Source organism: Pteropus medius, unplaced genomic scaffold (genome assembly GCF_902729225.1).
Source record: "Pteropus medius unplaced genomic scaffold, Ma_sr-lr_union100, whole genome shotgun sequence".
Lineage (NCBI taxonomy): Eukaryota > Metazoa > Chordata > Mammalia > Chiroptera > Pteropodidae > Pteropus > Pteropus medius.
This window is the reverse complement of record NW_024354500.1, coordinates 9,157,543-9,177,521: the sequence shown is the minus strand read 5'-3', so window position 1 is coordinate 9,177,521 and position 19,979 is coordinate 9,157,543. Positions and strand designations below refer to the sequence as shown.

The following is a 19,979-nucleotide window of genomic DNA, read 5'->3' as shown; positions in this document are numbered from 1 at the left end:
TGCTTGTAAAGATGTTTGACAAGAGGAGAAAGTCTAAATTTTGGAATATATTTAATGATAACACCATACTAAATTTTTACTCTTAGGAACTAGCAAATTAAACAAAGTTGAGTTACCCCCAAAATATACCACTTGATGTTTAGCAGTATTTAGAACAATTAAATGTTTGCATTCAACATTCTATTTAGTTCAACTTCTCAATACACATTTGAGGAAATGGTGGGTGGTTTAATGTTTCTCTGTGTGTGGAGTAACTGAGCAGCCAGTAGTTAAGTGCGTTTTTCAGATAGGAAGTTCAAAAGTAGAAATAGGAATAGCTGTTATGTTTGCTCCCATTCTCTGGCTCTTCCAACATGTTTGTCAAAAACAGTCTTGTTTTTTCACTAGAATTTTTAGTGGATTAGTACTTTAGTGGCAATGTCTAAGTCTCTAATTAACTTAGTGTTTATAATTAAAATCTTTAATGTCCCTGTTAAACATCTGTTCATTTTAAGTATAAAACATACAGCAGTGGTAGGTGATTTTTTTTGTAGTGGAAGAGTGGGTCATGTGCTTTTTTGGAATATCTGAAAAAAGCTATAGACCCTCAATCCGAGAAAAATGCACATACACACAAAATGTATTATCTGCTTAATGGTTTCTTGGTCTTCCTGGCATTGTGTATGAACTTGGCTTGTGGAATCTTGCTTTAAAGGAAGTGACTCCAGTCAGCAAGTTCTATTTAAATTTTATTTTGGCTGTATTACTTCTAAAAAATCCCAAGTGGTGATTATATAAGTTGGGAGTATTCATTACTAGGAAGATATTATAGGGGTATGATTAAGGTCACTGATTCACAGTTTTCCAGCTGACCAAAGCCAAGTCTTTTACTGGCATTAACAGAGAGCTTTTGTGATCTATCTCACTGTTACAATAAAGGCAGAAACTGTTCTTAATAATTTGAGTCTCTTTTTAAATGTGTTAGAAAGTTCCCTTAGTTATTCTCTGTGGTCTGTAAAAATACAAATTGGTAATGTTCAGCGTGCTATGTATCAGAACTACATAATAAATGGGCATTTAACATAAAATGTATGTTCCCTAAATCATGTTTTATTGCATCTCTAGGTTATTGTTCTAAGTGAGACATTTTAAATTAATTTCTAATATCTTTATTTCATGTTTGCATTTCTAATTATCTTTCAGGAGTGTACTTTGAAAAAGTTTTAAAGAGTTCAGACACTTCCCTTTGGGTGAGAAACATTCAAATGTATCTATCAGGGATTGTTGTGACATTAGTTGGCGTCTACTTGTCAGATGGAGCTGAAATTAAAGAAAAAGGATTTTTCTATGGTTACACATATTATGTCTGGTTTGTCATCTGTAAGTATCCAGGAATTAAAGGTTCTGCGTAGATCCTTAAAAAAGTTAGATGTCCATTTTAAGTCTTTATAGCATTTTGAAATTATTCCTTTAATACTGTGAACACCAGTTTGGAAATGTAATTTTGGTTTTATTGACTTACTTTTGTGGCATCGCTGTCGCAAAGCAATTTTGCCTTCACAATCAAAAGTATTTAAGGTGTAAGCAGTAAATGTACAATTTAGTAGTCAACCACATAGGCCTGTGGGCATCTGAAAAACAATGTTTTGTAGGAACTATTACTCAGTTTTGGTATAAACTCTCTCTGATGGCCGCTTCTAGGGAAAATTGTATTTTCCAAGGTAAAATAGTATGTATGCTGTCTGTGGGGATGAAAACCATCCCCATCATCATAGAATGTTTCGTCTATTTGAGTGTTAAGATTTTCTTTCTTTCTGTGTACTACAAGTTCTTGCAAGTGTTGGAGGCCTCTACACTTCTGTTGTGGTCAAGTATACAGACAACATCATGAAGGGCTTTTCTGCAGCAGCAGCCATTGTCCTTTCTACCATTGCTTCAGTGATGCTATTTGGATTACAGATAAGTATGTCTTAGTTTGTATTTTTAAGTTTTTAACATGGAAAAGCTTCTCACCTCCTTTCCATGTCTTGTTAAATATTGCATTGGTCATAGTATTTACAGAAATTCCTAGTTTTGTTATAATTTATTCTGTAAGTGCAACAGTGCATAGCTGTGTGGAATCTGGGTCAGCAGAACTTAGATTGTTTATATGGTCCTAGATCTTTTTTGTAGTTCCCCAGGTATTAGATAAAAGATAACTCAAGTGCTTCAGAGTGAATACAGTATGATGAGGACAAGGAAATAAATGTAAGGGCTTTAGGAAATCATTACTTTCAGAGTGGAATTAGAATAAACTAGGCTTTTTATTTTGAGGAAAGAACAGAAAAGTTCTTTCATTTCCCCCTTAGTTTATACCTTCTTAACCTTTGGATTTGGGTGCAAACTGGTTTTGAAATTACAATTCATATCTAAATTTTCTCTTCTATAAAAGGTATCTTTGTTTCATTTAATATGTAATTAATACAAAACTCATTACTATAGCTGGCATTCTGGCACCACCACTATCCTAGTCCTAATAAAATTTTTCCTAGCCCACATCTAGCATTAAGTTGGCTTCTCAATTATTTAAGCAGTGATATTGACTTAACATTTCAGAGTGCTTTTATGCTATAGTAATCATTTACTGATCAATTATGCCATAAACTAATGCATGAGGAAAATCTGTCAGATATCGACACTGAGTAAAAGAAACAGACCTGGCATATATTTATATTTCATATTAAAATTGATTTGTTATAAATGCAAATAGAGGAATACCAACCATGTAGAAATCTTAGAAAACCATTTTATAGTACGGTTCAAATCTTGCCTGTACCATTTAGCTGTGTGACCTCTGTCTCAGTTTCTTCATCTGTAAAACAGGAATGGTTCTATCACCTACCGCCTAGGGTTGTTTCAGGTGCTTAGAGTAGTGTCAGGCACACAGTAAGTATTCTGTGTAAGACCAACACTTGCCATTTCAGTATCAGGTATTTATAACCCTCCTTCAGATATTTTTCTTACTGGGTTTGGGTTAACTTTTAATTATAGCTTTGATTCATCCTTAGGCTCAACAAATCCTTATGACTTTGCTCCTAAGGAATATTTGAGAACAGTATAAAATGCTTTTGGTCAGTGTTCTGTCTTACTGATGGTCAAGGAAATTAGATGGTTTTCACAATCTTCCAATTTCTTATTTAATATACCCTTTTCTTCTTTTTGGAAGGCAAAGCTAGTCTTTTCTGGGTAAGAGTGAACTGAAATCATAGCTTGAAGTCATTTCTCTGCATGCCACTGTTAAAGTTATTAAGACTGTGCCATTGTATTCCATATAGAATATGGTTCAGTTTTGAACAGAATATACAGTTTTGACATAAGCATTTATTTATAAAGTGACTGTGGTGAAGTTTGGACAAGTTGTAATTCAGTTCTTGTCTCAATTTTCAAGATTAAGATAAAAAAGACAAGGCTAGCAGAAAATGGAATTTTACTTAGTAAATCATCACTTCTCTTGTTTAGAAATCTTCAATGGTTTGAATCATCTGGTTCCCTAAATCTTTAAATTTTGTTCAACTACCTTTTGTTCTAAAATTTCACAGGTTTCTAGTATTATGGAAAAGCCATTCTGCTGCTTTTTCTTTTCATCAGCATATAGGGAAGTTAATGTGTTCTTTGTCAGTGGTCCTAGACAGGCATACTCGTGTTTTTAAAAAGTATACAGTCAATGATTGTCACTCCCTTGATTTTACCACTTTTTTTTGGCTAGACTTGATCTTTCTAAACCTTACCATCATAAAAACAGAACACTTAGATTTACTTATGTTCCATATTTACATGTCATTTTAAAATTGACTCTCATCATAAATGCAAATAGAGGAATGGTGTAAATCCACAATTGAAAGTTTTTAAAATTTTAAATTAATCATTGTTATATAGTTTTAAGAACACAAATACAGATTAAGATGATTATTATTTTTTTTCAGCACTCACCTTTGCTTTGGGTACTCTTCTCGTATGTGTTTCTATATATTTCTATGGATTACCCAGACAAGACACTACATCCATCCAACAAGGAGAAACAGCTTCAAAAGAGCGAGCTAGTGGTGTGTAATTTCAGCCTCAAAAGAATTCCTACGAGGACTAAACCATTTGCGTTAAACTAGAGCCTTAAGTCAATCCCAGAAGGTAGCTTAAACAAAAACAACAAATAAGAATTTGGTATAAGAATTACGAAGAAAGCTACCTGATTGAATTGCTATAAAGATTTAATGTGACCTCTTTGGGGTCAACCCATTTTGAAGGAATTTTATTATTGTATATATAATGTATATAAAAAGTTTGGAGATGATAATGATGTTAAAAAATCATGTGAGGCTATAATATTCAAGTAACAAGGTTTGGGACGTTTAAGGTTAAAGTGCCAAAGCCATTTCTGTACTAACTGTTCTCTTGTTCAGGTACCAGGGGAGGACAACCCCTCCTTGTTCTCCAATTCATGTACAGTATTTTGTCCCAGCAGCATTAAAGACCTAGCTCTTTTCTTACAAAAGAGAGGCAAAAACAAGACAGGTTAGTCAGAAACAAATTGAATGTGTAACTTCTCAAACTGAATCTATCTCATAACTTCAACAATGATCTCTGGGTGGTGACTGAGTACAACTTTAAGTGCTGTATTTGTGCCATTCATTGTCTGGATTCATATTTCTTTGCTGTTAGATGACATACTTTTCTTCAAAAAAAATTTTTAATGTCACTTTTGTACTTTTTTTTATAAAGTATGTTTAACTGTGGGGCTCTCAATAATTTGTGAATTTCTGTGTTTTTAAAAAAATTTCTATAATGTTAATTGGGAAACTCAGCAATAAATTTTATTTATATGCAGTCTGATCACTTTTTGTATTGTAGACACGACCATTAAGATAATAGAAGAAAAACCCCAAACATTATATTTTAAATTTTCTCTATGTTGGTACTGTAACAGTTAGGGTTCCTGGTTGCAAATAATAGCCACAATCCACCTCTGGCTGGCCATAAGCAAAAAAAAAAAAAATTTATAAGAAGGACTGCAGCTGCAGTCATGGCTCTGGGTTGTAGGAATTAATGAACAGTCTTTTCAGGGATCTGCTTTTGGAAAAACTTGGTTCTAACCATCGATGTCCCTCTGTCATTTCATTCAAGATTCAAATACTGAGGAGGCTACCACAGATCTGGAAAGGGAAACGCTTCTCCAAAAAAGTGGAGAAGGATACTGCACATGAAAAATACATCCCAACTGTACACTTTTATTCCATGGCTGATTTGTGCTAAGGAAATCTTAATGATACTGTAAGTAAAAAATTAGCATTCTAGAAGCTAACTCACTTGAAATTGAGACTTAGGACTAAAGATATAGCATACTTGCTAATATAAAACTATGTTCATTCAACTAGAGCAGCTTTGGTTCATGCTAATCTGCTTCTCTATTTGTAAAAATAGATTGCAGCTGGTATTTAGAAGACTTCTAGTAGCAACATTTAAAATTATAGCAGACCCAAATGGAAATGCTGGCAGATGAAGATAGCTGTAATGTTCAAACAGATCCTACTCATGTTACCCAAACAAGTCACACAAAATATACTTTACTAGTATATAGATCCATGAAGGAAATGGTTTAAGAAACTCCATTTCAAATCGTAGTTTAATTTTTATGAAAAGATCCTAATATAATACCTGTACACGTAATTCCTTGTTATTCAATTGTATTCAGTTCCCAAGTTCATGTAGTAAGAATTACCTGTATATATCAATGAAAAGATAAGGATGAGATCTGTTTTCTGGGAGTAGCTGTCAGCTGTCTTGGCAAAAAGGCTTAATATTGGTCTCTCTAAATTTATGCACAACTAACCATGATTAAAAAGGTTTTTTTCCTCATCAGTTTTATTTGATGAAAACATTAGATAATCTCAGTTATAAAAATAGCTTCTGGAATGACACGGTAAGAAACCTCAAACTAGAGTTAAAACTTTAATCATTTATTCCCATTAGAGTACAATGAATTTTAAAAGATTTACTTAGTTTTACAAGTCTATTTGGTATTTATTGGCTATGGAGAAACTCAGATGATTTAAGGATAAAAATTTAATAAGTTGATAAATCACTTAGACTTAATAGATTGACACAATAATAGTTTAAATTCTAAACAGCAAGGTGTACAATAGATAACGAATTCATTTTGTATTTTAAAAGCCATTTTAATTAGAAATTACATCCTACATACAGGTGTTATTCCAAGAAGTTTCATTCCATTGGCTAGGACAGAACGGACAGCTCTGAAAAGATGAAGTCTGGCCTATAAAATAAAGCATGATTAAATGTTCAATAACAGGCTAACGATAAAGTGAATAAATAAAAATGTTTATAATTTTGACTTCTAAATGAAAGTAGGAACGATATCTCAAAGTGCCCTAGGGTTTGCTTTAGGCAAGGGAAGACAAATTCCTAGCATCCCTTAGAGCTAAGACTGGTACCCAAGAGTTGAGCAGTAGCAGTGACAGTACATCATATGGTATACTTCAGATACAGGGAACTCATCACTCTAACACTTGATGTAGGAAAATGTGCTTCATGCAGTGGTTCCCAATTTTTCAGCACCAGGGACTGGTGCTCCTATGAGAATCTGATCTGAGGTAGAGCTGAGGTGATGATGCTAGTGCTGGGGAGCAGCTGCAAATGTAGGTGAAGCTTTGCTCCCTTGCCTGCCACTCACCTCCTGCTGTGCAGCCCGGTTCCTAACAGGCCATAGACCAGTACTAGTCCATGGCCCGGGGTCTGGGGACCCCTGGAACTTCAGTGTGTCGTATATAAACATTGATAATATTTTAATTATTACCTCAGACTATAAGTACAATGCTGCAGTTGAACAAGAGGATGCTATTTTAGAAGCATTTACAAGACTGACTCAGTGATATTAGTCTGAGGATGCTTGAGATTACACAGAAAACACTCAACACAACATACCGCAGCCACTTCAGGAGTGCTGTCTTTTATGTGCAGTGTTTTGTGTGCCACAGCTGCAAGATGACTGAAATGGGAAGAAATCGTGATTAGTACCAGTAGTAATTTTCTCCTATAACATGTAAGGTTGATATCTAATCTTACTCCCTCAATTTAGAGATTTAAAAAAAAAACAAAAAACACCCAAAACCTAGAGCCATCAAAGAATGTATCCAAAGTTGGAAAGTTGAGACTGGGATTCATTGCTTTTCTGTAACAGGCAAAGTAAAACACTAAACGCAAGCTTTAGATTTTGGTCCTGGTTCTAATACCAGGTGACAAGTTCTCTGGATTTGATTTCACTGTTGATTTTACAAGTATAGGAGATTCCTTTCTAATAATGAGTTTCTCCTCATTTAAGTTTCCTTTAAGATGAAAGGTATAACATGGCCTAGACTTTCTCCTTCTGTATGGTGAAGAGGTGAGGTAGAGATTAGTTATTAATCCACTTGCACACACACTGGCCACTCTTCTTTAAAGCATCTTTTCTATTTAGGCATGACAACAAGTAGAACAATGTCAGAGAAGTGATGCTTATGACCATTGTTTCAATTATTAAGTGACATTTAATAAGACTTTTTGGCTTCTTCATCTCTATATGCTCAAGTGGAATTTAAAGAAAAAAAAATCTTAGTTAAATCTGGGGACAACAGGTAAAAAGCTTCATCAAGAAAACAGTCCCAATTAATCTGATTTCGGTAAATCTTGAGTAAAAGCAAATATTTTCTTAAATAGCTTTATGGGAAGATAGTTGTTGCTACAGAAGAATCAAGTCTCAAAGTTTCTAAAACAGCTACTATGTATTAAAGTGTCACTGACTTGCCTCTCAATTCAGTCTCTATCCCCTAGCTGACTTATTTTTCTGTTCCTCTGCTTAAAACCTTTTTATAGAACCCCTTGCCCTGAAAATAAGATGAAATGCCTTAATACATGGCAAAAGACATGCACATGTTTCATTTCTCACCCCTCCCAGTACTATGCTTGTAGTTCCTCAAATGTATCACATTTTTGCTCAACTCTGGGCTTTTTCCTCCTGTGCCTTCGTGCTTCTGACTAATTACTACTTTCCTCAGAGAAACCCTCTCTGATTCCTCAAGGCTGGACTGAGTATCCTAATACTGGACTGGGTACCCTAATACTGAGTACCCTAATACTTGACTGTAGTGACTGTACCTTATGTCACCGAAATGAATGAATGAACAAACATCACTAATTTGCAAAGATGAAGCAAGAATTCCTATAACTTAAGGGACATAACTTTTTTAGGCCAAGGGGTTTGTTTATAGGAAAACTTTAGACGAAAGAAAGGTCCTTTGTCAGATCAGGTCTCAAATGTCTTAGCATTGAAAAACAGCACAATTATAAAGTACCTTAGAATTAGAAGGTAACTGACAATGTGCCTGGGTTGAAGGTCCTGAGATGATCTATAAAGCACCTCGTCAAACCTAAAAGAAAGATGACAGGAGTAGTTGGCAGGGAAAAGACTGCACTGGTTACACTAAGATGTTAAGACAAAGATCTAGGATGTAAGGTTGACTTGACATCATTAAGGGTAGAAAATATATGAAAAAAGATCTTGTGTATATTTGAAGGTAAGGGCACATTCTTCTTTCTTACAAATTCCTTGATGGCAGGTACTTTCTAAATCATCTTGATATCCTTTAGGCCTGTCCCTGAGCAAGGACTGAAATCATGGCTATTTAACTGAGTGTAAGAAGTCTCTTTATCGTGTTTTAGAACATAATCTAGAAACTAGCAAATAGAGTCTACCCTCAATGCCAAGAAAAGCAGGTTGGCTTATATTTCCTCATGAATTAGCCAAATGTGAGTGAACTAACTCCTGATCCCAGGGAAGAACCATTGACCATTGTTTGTCAGTCAGAGAAAACTGCCTTTTTAGTAACGACTCACATCCCTTCCTGAGACTGACACGTCCAGTTTCAACAATGCCTGTGAGAGCTCAAGCATGTGGTCTCTTGCCCAGTGTGGGAGCATCAGACAGATGCATATTTGAGACTGTGAACTGAAACCAAAAGGCAAATGAAGGACTTGTGGTTTCAGGGAAGTTGCACAAACACAGCGATTTTCCTTCACTTATTACAGAGGATAAGAAGATGATCTTTAAAAAAACTAAACAGTTAATCACTGTTTTCACATTCTCATATCATGACTTAGAGGTTATTAGGCCCCTGAGCTAATTCAGTGGTGGTAATATTTTTAAGTCCTAACAACTGACCACGAGCATGCCCTCTGTGTGCCCTCAAAGGGCAGACAACCATTTTTTGGTCATACCTTTAGAAAAGTGCTGTCTAGAGGCAGGAGGCAAGAGCTAACTACTGGCCTGTTCACTCCAATGGTCAGAAAGCCAACAGTGATTTCACTAAGCAGAAGCAAAAGCAGACTCAATAATACTAGAAAATATTGATACTGTACCTGAGAAGATGCTGGAGAATGGAAACAGACTGTGGCTCTTGTAAACAAGCAGTGTTGAAGTCATTTAGATAGCCACATCCAAAAGTCTCTTCCAAACTGTTATCAAAAGTTTAAAAACAACAAAGAGTTAAACAAATCATCCAAGGACACATAATTGCAAGTGATGAACACCATCCCGTAATCCACAGTCTTGCTCTCCTTAATATATAGTCATGCCTCATAATGCTGGTCAACCATGGACTGCACTGAGGATGGTGATCCCATAAGATTATAATGGAACTGAAAACTTCCTATCACCTAGTGACTTCGTAGCTGTCCTAACGATGTAGTGCAATGCATCACACAAATACCACTGTGTTACAACTGCCTACAGCATTCGGTATAGTAACATGCTGTTCAGGTTTGTAGCCTAGAAACTGTAGGAAAACAATTTGTCAGTCCAAAATTTGTCTATTTGGCATAAAGGTTAGGCTGCTGAGTTTTGAGAGCAGGTGTGGGAGAGCTCTGAAAACCAAGTAGAAGTTATTCTTTGTAAAAGACTTTGTAAGGAACATCTCCATTTGTAAGGGTCTCCCCCCGCTGTACCAGGAAGATGGGGATGACCTTATTCCTAGAAACTCTTATCAATGCAGAAGACCAGGACTCAAATTTGTATAACCACCTTACCCTTGTTTATTGTGCTTTTCCTGGTAACCTCCCATAACTGACTCCCTCTACTCCCAACATCTTTTGTCTTCAGTTGAAGATAGTATTGAAGGTGGTGGCTTCAGCCGTTTTGGCAAGTAACTTACTTTTCTGGGACTCTCCCATGTATACAGGAGATACACATGTTATTAAACTTTAGCTTTTCTGCTGCTAATTGTCTTTTATTATAGGGATATCTCAGCCAAGGACGCAGAAGAGTAGAGGGAAAATTATTTTTTGCTCCCCTACAGCGCAGTAGGCTACATACCATGTTACCTAGGTGTGTAGTAGACTATGCCATCTAGGTTTGTGTAAGTGTACCCTGTGATGTTCACACAACCATGAAATCACCTAATAATGCATTTCTCGGAATGTATCCCTGTCATTAAGTGGCACATGACTATAGTCCCAAACTTTGAAGCTAACATTGTTCAACCTGATGCCTCAATTTTTCCCAAATCTGTTTCATCTGGGAACAGTATATACTTTGGCAGGGCTATTCTGAGTCCTAAATACAGTAACATACATAAAAGCATTTGTTACACAGGTGCTTAATAAATATTTTAAAAACCCCACATAAACTGTACTTTAGTTTTGAATATGAGATGTCGGAGAAGCCCAGAAAACGGCCTTTGGTTGTAGGATTGCGCCAGCCAAGCCCCACCTGGGAAGGACAGAGTGGCCAGTGTTTCCCTGCAGCTGCTTCTCACCTGTGGAGGCGGGCGTGCGTGTACTGTAGGAAGACTCCTGTGTCCCCACGACTCTGGAAAACACGATCCCAGCTGAACTGATAATCGGATAAGAGTAAACCTCTGAAGTCCTAAAATGACAGTAAATCTTCAGTGCTGGGATTTGTTCTAGTATCAAGCAAAAAGGTTTCACAGGAAGCAGTCTTGACAGACCTGAATGATGAGTGCTGCGAGCCCAACCCTCTCTGCAGTCTCCTCTGGGTTCTCCAGTTCTTTAGTAGCTGAAACAGACAAAGGCAGCTGTCTCACCTGCATGAAACTGCAGAGAATCAGAGACTGAAGTGGGAAGTAAAAATCTGCTGAAAATGGATGCTGGCAGTATCAAGAACAGGTTCACAGTGGGCAATTACTTTCCTAATTTGGGCTGATTTAGATTTGATAATGACAATTCCCCTGCCTTCATTAGAAGGGAAAGTACATGAATTTATTTTTCTTACAACTTCACATAACCACTCCAACAATGGAATGACAATCTGAAGCTGTTCATGAAAAGAGTCCCAGGGTACTATCAATTCAGGTTATTGAACTGAACATCAGAGCAGCGAGTCTAAAAATTCTGGCACCTCTAATTAGTGCAAGCTATTTTTGACGAGGTTAGTCAGAGTTCAGTGGAAGGATGGTCATAATAAGTCACACGCATAAAAGTCCAGCAAAATATAAAAGCACGTTAAGTCATGACTATAACAACAAAAAAGTGGATTCACTCTTAACAGAAGCCATGTTCTGTAGCATCCTTAATCGAATCTCATTTAAGACATCTTCCAGAAAAGTAACATCTCCTCTTCGAGTCTTCATTCCTTGCACTACTCCAAAGGGCACGTGCTGGCATCTGAAATAGAGTGGGCATTTATTTAGTTCGCTGAAAACTAAAAAAGAGCGGGTGATCAACACCCTTTTAGAAAGGAGTCTGCACTTCAACTCTCAGGGATTTTAAAAAATAAATTGAAATACAGTGTGATTTATTGTATGCTACGAAGATGTTAAACACACAGCTTCATTTTATAGAGATAATCACTAGCATGTAATTAAATTTCTAGTTGCCTTTATACAAAGAAGATAGGGGTTAAGAATTTTGAAAATCAAGGCACTGTCAGCAGACATCTAATAAAAACACAAGTATTAAATGTTTATAAGGTAGAAATGAACATAACCAGGGCATAAATGAACACAAAAACAAATCTTTTCCACACTAATATCTTGAATCAAAGAAGTCAAGTTTCAATGAAAATCTTTAGCAGCTTGGTACATTTTTTGAACTTGGCTGACCTAGTAATCATTGATCCTGAGGCATGCCATTAGGAACCATGTAGACATTACCTCTCTGCCCAGTCATATCCCATGATCTGCAGCATTTGGAACACTTGCTGAAAATGCTTTTTTTGCCCTTTATCTGTCTTGGGAAAAGTGTATTTAAAATAAAAAAAAAAAAGATGTTAATATACAGAAAAAGGTTAGATAGGAATCAAAATATCTGAGTTCTGACATACTAAAGTCACTGTCAATTGATATGTTTTAAATAAACACACGAGGATGTCACTAGAATATTGTCTAAGCTGAAACTAGACACTAGAACAGAAAGAAAGAAGAGCTACTCCACTGAGGCAAGAAGAAATTCAAACTTGAATCTTCTATTTAAATTCCTTCTTTCTCGGCTGTTATGAACTTTATCTCCAGGAATCTCAAAGCTAAACTCTAAAAAGATATTTAATAGTAACTTTTTTTCTTAAGGGGAAGTGAGGTTGCACAGGGAAAGGAAGGAAAGGGAAGAGGAGACCAGAATATTACTGGGCAACAAAAGGAACAAACTGTTGATACATGCAACAGCTTGGGTGGATCTCAAGGATATTTATTATCCTGAGTGAAAAAAAGCCAGTCTCAAAAGTTTACCTACTGTGAGTCCATTTATATAACCCTTGCAAAGTAACAAAATTGTAGTGACAGAAAATAAAGCGGTGGTTGCTAGGGGTTAGGGTTGGGGGGAAGGTATGATTATTAAGTGGTTGCCATGAGGGAGTTTGTTTTGTGATGGAGCAGTTCTGTATTCTGAATGTGGTGGTGGTTATGTGAATCTATACATATGATAAAATTTTCATGAAAACACACACATGCGTACACACACACACACACACACATCTAGGTCCATACACTAATGCATGTAAAAACTGGCAAAATTTAACTAAGATCTTTTCCAGTATCACCTTCCTGGTACTGACAAAGTACTATGGTTATGTAAGATAGTATCCTTGGGAAAGGCTGGGTGGAGGGTATATGGAAACTCTGTACTAATTTCAAACTTCTTATGAGTCTTGAGAAATTTTTTAAAAAGTGCATTATAGTGACCTGTACATATTCATTTCACAAAACCATTTCCATGATTTGGGTAATTTTGTTTTTACTATGTGAACCTTTTCATTTATAAGTTTTTTGTTTTTGTTTTTTTAAACATAGTGGCTGCCACATTAAATACACTTAGTATTGAATTCTTTCTATAGTTTGACAAAATTATTTTTCCATAGTTTTTCAACATGGCATCCAAGTTCTATCTCTACAGTTTTCATGAGGTAGGGATCACAATCTTTTGTTCTTTATTGTGATTACTTACCACATAAATCATTGTATCAAAATTATACTTGTCCATTCTATCTATAGCAGCTGCGAGATCTCTGAAAAAATGACCATAAATGAAGAGTTACTAAGCAAATCTGGATAATAATTTGTTTTACCGATTTAATAGTAATGAAGCCACAGCCTGGGGTATACAGCCCATACTTATATAATCCCAATATCATACTTTGAAACAAAGTGTTTAAAAATAACAAAAAACGCTTGGGGGAAAGCAATAATAATAAAAGTGCTGCGAAAAGATTTAGAAAAACAAGAGCTGTGGGACAAGTAATAATGAATAAAATAGCTGCAGGCAAAGTGTCTATAGGTAAATGTTTTAGGATTTGTTAATTATAAATGAAAAAAAGTACTGGAAAGATTTACCTAATTGCCATTTATGTACAATACACTCTCTTAGAGAACATATTTAAAACATAGGTGATATAGTAGCTAAATAGGTATCTTCTAGCTACTCTTCTGTTAGTATGATCAAGGAGTTTTAATGTACTGGATCATGCATAAGCAATACCTTCTAAGGATTTAAAAGATCATAAAGTCCTTTGACAAAAATTCCACTTCTCTCTTCTCTCTGATTAAGTACAAAAGACCCAGTTTGCACATAATATAAAATAATGAAAAATAATTTCAAGTCAAGATTCTGAAAATACTGAAATTTAAAATTAATGCTACTTTTGGTTGACAATATATGACATTGAGAGGATTTTAAAAGCTCCTAGATATTCTGAAATGTTGGGGATCATCAAAATACTATATCATGATACTGATATAACACAAAACATGCGTTCTTAATGGAAGCAAAAACTGGTTCTTGAGGGAAAAAAAAATCTGTTTTTATGTATAAAGCATATATATGCATATAATACATATAGATATCCAGTATATCTGTGGTATTAAAACTTTATGAGGATGGGTGAATAATTTGGAAAAAGTCTCCTGAGAGGGGTTATAAAAAAAAAAAAAGGTTGTGAAACACTGGTACAGATCATTCCAAAAACAAAGTCACAAATATATACCTCTAATATATATTTTGGTTTGAGGTAAGGACAAAACAGAGAAACATTTTATTCCAATGAAAGAATGAAAGAGAATATAAGAAAAAGTTGTCAGCTGAGTTTGTAGAACTTGAATTTGAAAGCTGTATAATATGTCAGGTCATTTAGTTCAGGTGTCTCATTTCACAAAGTAAGGAACCAATGTTGTGATGGTCATGATCTCAGGACTAAAGTCTAGGTGTCCAGCCTCACTCTGTACTCTTGTCGGTATTCTCCTACACTTTTCTTTGTTACAACAAGTCAATTAATTCACAGCCACACACACAAATGTATTCTATAAGGAACCCACTGAAAGGGCTGAAACAACTAAAGATAGAGCAAGGTGAAAAATCAAACATTTCGACAAGTGGCAAAAAGACAATTACTTTCTCAAAGATGAAAGAGAAAGTACAGGTACTATGGTAAATACAGTCAGCCCTCTGTATCTATGAGTATCACAGCTGCAGATTCAACCAACTGTGAATATAAAATATTCAGGAAAAAAATGTTATGTTGTTGTTGACATGTACTGTGCAGTTAGGACTATGAAGGCTGTGCATGTACTGAACATGTACAGACTTTATTTTGGTCATTATTCTATTGCATAGTATTAGGTATTATAAGTAATCTAAAGATGATTTAAAGTATATGGGAAGATGTGTATAGATTATATGAAAATACACCAATCCACCATGGATACCAAGGGATGACTGTACACAGAAAAATGTAGACCTAACAATAGCCACAAAAAGATAACACACCAGGATAGTTATAGTCTTTATGATATGGAGCTTCTATTCTGAGAAGACAAATTTCTTATAACCACTGCTCAGGTTTCTTTTTTAATCTGTCCAGCAATAATTAGTTAGCATAAAATATTTTCTACTATATATATTTTTATATGCAGAAAAAGAAATGTGCCTCTTAGATATCTAGGATCTTCTCACTTCCTAACCTTGATTGTATGGAATTGAGAAAAGGAAATGTCGAAAAGTAATAGAAAGTAAGAGATGAACTTTCTAAGGGATAGTAAGAGAGCTAGATGATGGTTTAAAGTTGTTTGGAACAAATGATGGCCGTTAACAATAAAATATCATTATGCTACAAAAATGGTTTGTGATGCAATATAAAACTCTAACCTGGGAGATACTAGAGCCTTTTGCCAACAGTGCTTGAGTATGGCTGTGTTTGCTTGTGTGGCTTTTTTTCTTGTCCTGTCTTCTCCTTTCTATTAGCTTTGTCTCAGGAATAGTGAGCTTGATAAACTCAGTTCTCATTTCTAATAACAGAGACTGCTCTTTTCCACAAGGGTCACTCATGGAGACAGGTGAAATAAATATAAGTGACATAGCCTCCTTTTCTCTTGGCTTGTTTCACCACAATCAGAATGAGGACTGGTACTTCAGTGCATATAAAATGGTCTTTACAGAGTGAGGACACCACTGAGCCAATATGGTCACTTTCTGGTACACATTTCCTGCCAATGTGTAATTGTAAAATATTTAGAGCTAATTATGAGATACTTCAATTTTAGAGTATGCAGAACAATGTATTCAACTGTGAAAATCTTGTGATGTTTAACTAATTGTGAACAGTTTTCAATTACTTCTGATAATATTAAGCCTTTCCAAGAATTATAACTGGCAATAAATAGAAATCCAATAAATATATTTTGAGTGATAAGAATGAAAGATTTAGAACCAGGACTTGGTAGCAATTTTGAAGATAAAAAGATTATCTTAGCATTAATCCTAGAACAAAGACCATGAAGTCACACTCACATTCTAAGGTTGACCTTCACATAAGATACAAACCTGGTTGCATAGAGAGAAGTCCCATCGCTTCGCATTACAGTACAAATTGAGGAAGGGTCACCATTCCCAGAAAGATCCACCACAGCTGTTCCTTTTCTAGAAATGCAAAAGGTAACTCTGAAGCAACATAATAAATTAAGACCTTTAAAAGTATATCTATAACATCTTTGGCAAACCAGAAGCTATTTTTATTAAGTCGCAATTAAGCAGCTAATTTTATTATTTAAGTGGTGTAACCAACAATGAAGAAACATGAATCTGACCCTGAATCTATGATGTGATTAATATTTGGTTATCCTATCTTTTAAAAATCTGTAACTCTGGACAAGGTACTTAGATGATATCTTTAATATACCCAGTTGAAAAAAGTGGGATTTAACCAGGAAACATCATATTCTAATTCAAGTTATGACACTCAATACTAGGCTAATTTTTAACATGCCATAAAGTACCCTTAGTAATAAAACTATGGAAATTTGTTATTGTCTTTCTTGCTTGATCAAAAATTAGAATCTGTATATGGCGATCTAAAATTTTTCCTTAAGGACATTACTGAGGATGTTATGAAACACATTCTCCATGTCCTCTTTTATAAGGATGACAAGAGAAGTCGCTTTTCGGTACTTATGAGAAGTGGTGCTTCTAAGCAACTCATTTGCTTCTTTCTACATTATAGATGCCTGGGCTCCTATGACTAGTATTATTTCTTTGTTTGGTTGACAGGAAGCTAAAAGCTAAATTAGAAATCTCCTTTAAGCAAGAAAACAGAATCCCAGTGTGTGTTATATATCCCTGACCGGATATAGTTTTTTCTGCCCGTTTCCTGATTTTCTCATTTTACCCTTTTAAAAGCTTCTTGTAGTATACTTATTTTCATAAGCTGCCTTAAATCCTTTTTTGAACAGGATGGGGATTTTTTTAAAAAGGGCTGATTAAGAAAATGTGAGTTCCATTTCCTCTTCCCAGCTAACCATTATTAGCTTGTGTGACTTCAGGCAGGTCACTTGTACTTTCTGTGCTTCAATTTGCTCATGTGTAGAGCAGATAACATCTTTTCTCCCAACCTTACCAGAATTTTATGGCAGCAAAAGAGAGCGTGTGGGAAAGTATTCTGAACAGCAAAAAGCACTATAAAAAAAAAGCCAGAATGCTGCACAGCACATCCTCTTGTCCTTACTGAGAGAATATATCAATACCAATTTCAAAGAACAAATAACTTTAGTGAAGAATAGCAACCTGATCATACATTGTTTTCTGTAGGAGACCTTTACTGTCCAGCAACTTTAAGACTTCTTGAGACTTTTCACGATAAAATGATTCTCCTGAGTATTCATCAAAGTGTACTCCTAGACGCTAAAAGGATTCAGAAACAAAAGAAAAAATTACTTAAATTTCCTATTTTCTTACCCTAAGATAAAATAGAATGCTCTATAGTATGTCGCACAGATGGGGAAAATAAGAATTAGATCAAGTCACTCCTCTGCTCTAACTTTCTAACGGCTCCCCCCACCACCAGTCAAGTCCTCGCAATAGTATGAAGCTGTCCAATTTGGCAGTTGCTAGGCACATGTGGCTATTCAAATTAAACTGAAAATTTTGTTTCTCAGTCATTCTACTCACACTTCAAGTGCTCAATAGCCACACATGGCTAGTGGCTATCACATTGGGCAGTATAAATACAGAACGTTTCCATTACAGCAGGAAGCTAGATTGTAGCACCCTGGAAAATGTCCTACGTCATGTCCACCCTACAGTCTCTTCAGCCTCCTCTCCCACTGTTCATCTTGCTTACTTACTCCAGCCACGTAGGCTTCTTTACTGAAACTTCTCATTCTAACCAGACAGCATACCTGATCTCTTCTTCCCTGCTTCATTTTTCTTCATAGCATTATCACCATCTAACAGACAATATGTTCTTGTTTAATTTACACTGCCTTTGTTTAATTCACTGTCTCCATGCTAGGTGTAAAGTCCATGAGAAAATTTACTTCTTTTAGTCGTTGTATTTTTCCCATGCCCTAAAATGTTTATTAAATGAACAAATTTATACTCATTACATATAGGCCTAAGGAATCAAAAGAAGAAAAAACAAGAAAAAGTGAAGGTCCAACAGAAGCAAATAAAGAAAAGCCAGACAGAAATGAAGTATCAGAATGTCACCTAATATTTACTCTGTGAAATTCACAGGCTTCAAGATGTTTTCATAGCTCCAAATTTCAGCCTAAAGAACAATATTTGAGTCCTAATTTTCAACTCAATTACAAATCTATTCTTAAAACATGAACTTAAGAAGAAACTTTACTACCTAGTAGTACTCAAGAGGTGCACCACATCCCAGGAGAGCAGGAAAGAGGACAGGTACCTTGTAAATCCGAACATACTCTTTTATGCTCAAATCCCGAAATTTTTGCCATAGAGCAAGTGCTTGCATGTCGCCCAGTTCCAATCGCTGGAAGAACTCATGCGCTGATTTTGCTACACTCTTATCATCTGCTGCTTCTTTATTAACTTGTACATAAACCTAAAAGCACAACAGTACATTAAACGAAGCAATTACTAGCCACAGTTATCTTCAATAAGGAAAAGAAGAAAACAAAAATCCTGAGAATTCTCATTTAAAGGTTATCCAACAGCCTTCACCATAGAGTGTAACCTTTTTTTTTGCCATGGGCTTTTAGTCAGCCCTACAGACCTTATTCTCTGAATGCTTCTAAATGCATAAAATACATAGGATTACAAATGAAATAATTACATTGAAATAGTATTCCAAATATTTTAAAATTTGTGACATAGCAATGAAGGAAAATCTAAATTTCTAATAGAGGTTAGTGAAAATAATGTGTAATTGTTTTCTTTCTATCCGAGTTCACAGCCCCTTACAATTAAGAAAGCCTGGCTTAGACTAGACTAGCAGGTCTTTTTTTTTTTTTTTTTAAATGTCAAACTATTATTGGGGCAACATCTCTGAAAAAAGGTTGAAGAAAGTAGGATGGTACAGTCTGGCAAAGAAAAGGCCAAAGGATGATTTAGCCTTTGTTTTAATGAAAGATTTTTAAAACTGTGCTCTAAATCTGCAAAAGACCCCCAGTAAGATGGTGATCTAAAAGACCTTTATGATAGTTAGCTTAATTACACCCTAACCTGGGCTCCTGAAATCTTGAGCATTCACTTCTGGTGTTTTTGCACCATTTGTCTTAGATGGTTTAATTCTGTAACCACCCAATGACAGGAGTGGAGTTGAATAGCTTATTAAAGCTTTTCTAATTTTAGAATTCTGTGTTCAAAACACAGTTGTCAACATTATAGCTCAAGTAGTACTGAAGTTAGGCATATGGACTATAAAGATTTTACTTACAAGTTAACAGCTCACTTCCAGAGTGAAACATGAATAATTTTACTATCCTCATATTTTTTCCAGAAAGCTATTAAAGTAGCATGAAAGTAATAAAAATTGACAAATAGACTACCATAAAAATATGAGGCCTCTAAACTCCTACAGTAATATCAAAATATCATGGCAGCAATGTTTAGTTAGAAAAAGTGATTTTACTGCTGGAGAATACATTGGGACAACCAGATTATGGCTTGTACCCACCAGATACTACCAAAAGGGACAGGGCATTAAACATCTGTCTCAAGGTAAAAATGTCTCA

At 35.4% G+C, this 19,979-nt stretch overlaps 2 protein-coding genes across 7 annotated transcripts in view; one reads left to right on the top strand and one right to left on the bottom strand.

Annotated features, from left to right (window-relative positions):
* SLC35A1 (solute carrier family 35 member A1) overlaps positions 1-19,979 on the top strand; it is a 59,445-nt gene that overhangs the window by 23,378 nt on the left and 16,088 nt on the right. Inside the window, exons 6-8 of one of the 3 annotated variants that reach the window (XR_005650697.1) lie at positions 1,183-1,359; positions 1,808-1,942; positions 5,137-5,286. Coding sequence is in view for 2 of the 3 variants with exons in the window: in XM_039852901.1 (XP_039708835.1) it covers positions 1,183-1,359; positions 1,808-1,942; positions 3,942-4,069 (440 nt within the window). In the remaining variant the exon portion in view is untranslated. Of the gene's footprint in view, positions 1-1,182; positions 1,360-1,807; positions 1,943-3,941; positions 4,840-5,136; positions 7,196-19,979 lie in introns of those variants that run through there. The other 2 variants (XM_039852902.1, XM_039852901.1) reach the window with 2 other exon arrangements.
* The window catches only part of RARS2 (arginyl-tRNA synthetase 2, mitochondrial), a 58,388-nt gene continuing 44,362 nt past the window's right edge, over positions 5,954-19,979 (bottom strand). For all 4 annotated transcript variants that reach the window (XM_039852896.1, XM_039852897.1, XM_039852899.1 and 1 more), the window contains 12 exons: positions 18,689-18,847; positions 17,573-17,679; positions 16,327-16,422; positions 13,459-13,519; positions 12,174-12,250; positions 11,561-11,685; positions 11,010-11,077; positions 10,818-10,927; positions 9,424-9,519; positions 8,361-8,435; positions 6,955-7,018; positions 5,954-6,286 (listed from right to left, as the gene is read on the bottom strand). In XM_039852896.1, the coding sequence (XP_039708830.1) occupies positions 6,200-6,286; positions 6,955-7,018; positions 8,361-8,435; positions 9,424-9,519; positions 10,818-10,927; positions 11,010-11,077; positions 11,561-11,685; positions 12,174-12,250; positions 13,459-13,519; positions 16,327-16,422; positions 17,573-17,679; positions 18,689-18,847 (1,125 nt within the window). In that variant the 3' untranslated portion in view covers positions 5,954-6,199. The remainder of the gene's footprint in view (positions 6,287-6,954; positions 7,019-8,360; positions 8,436-9,423; positions 9,520-10,817; positions 10,928-11,009; positions 11,078-11,560; positions 11,686-12,173; positions 12,251-13,458; positions 13,520-16,326; positions 16,423-17,572; positions 17,680-18,688; positions 18,848-19,979) is intronic.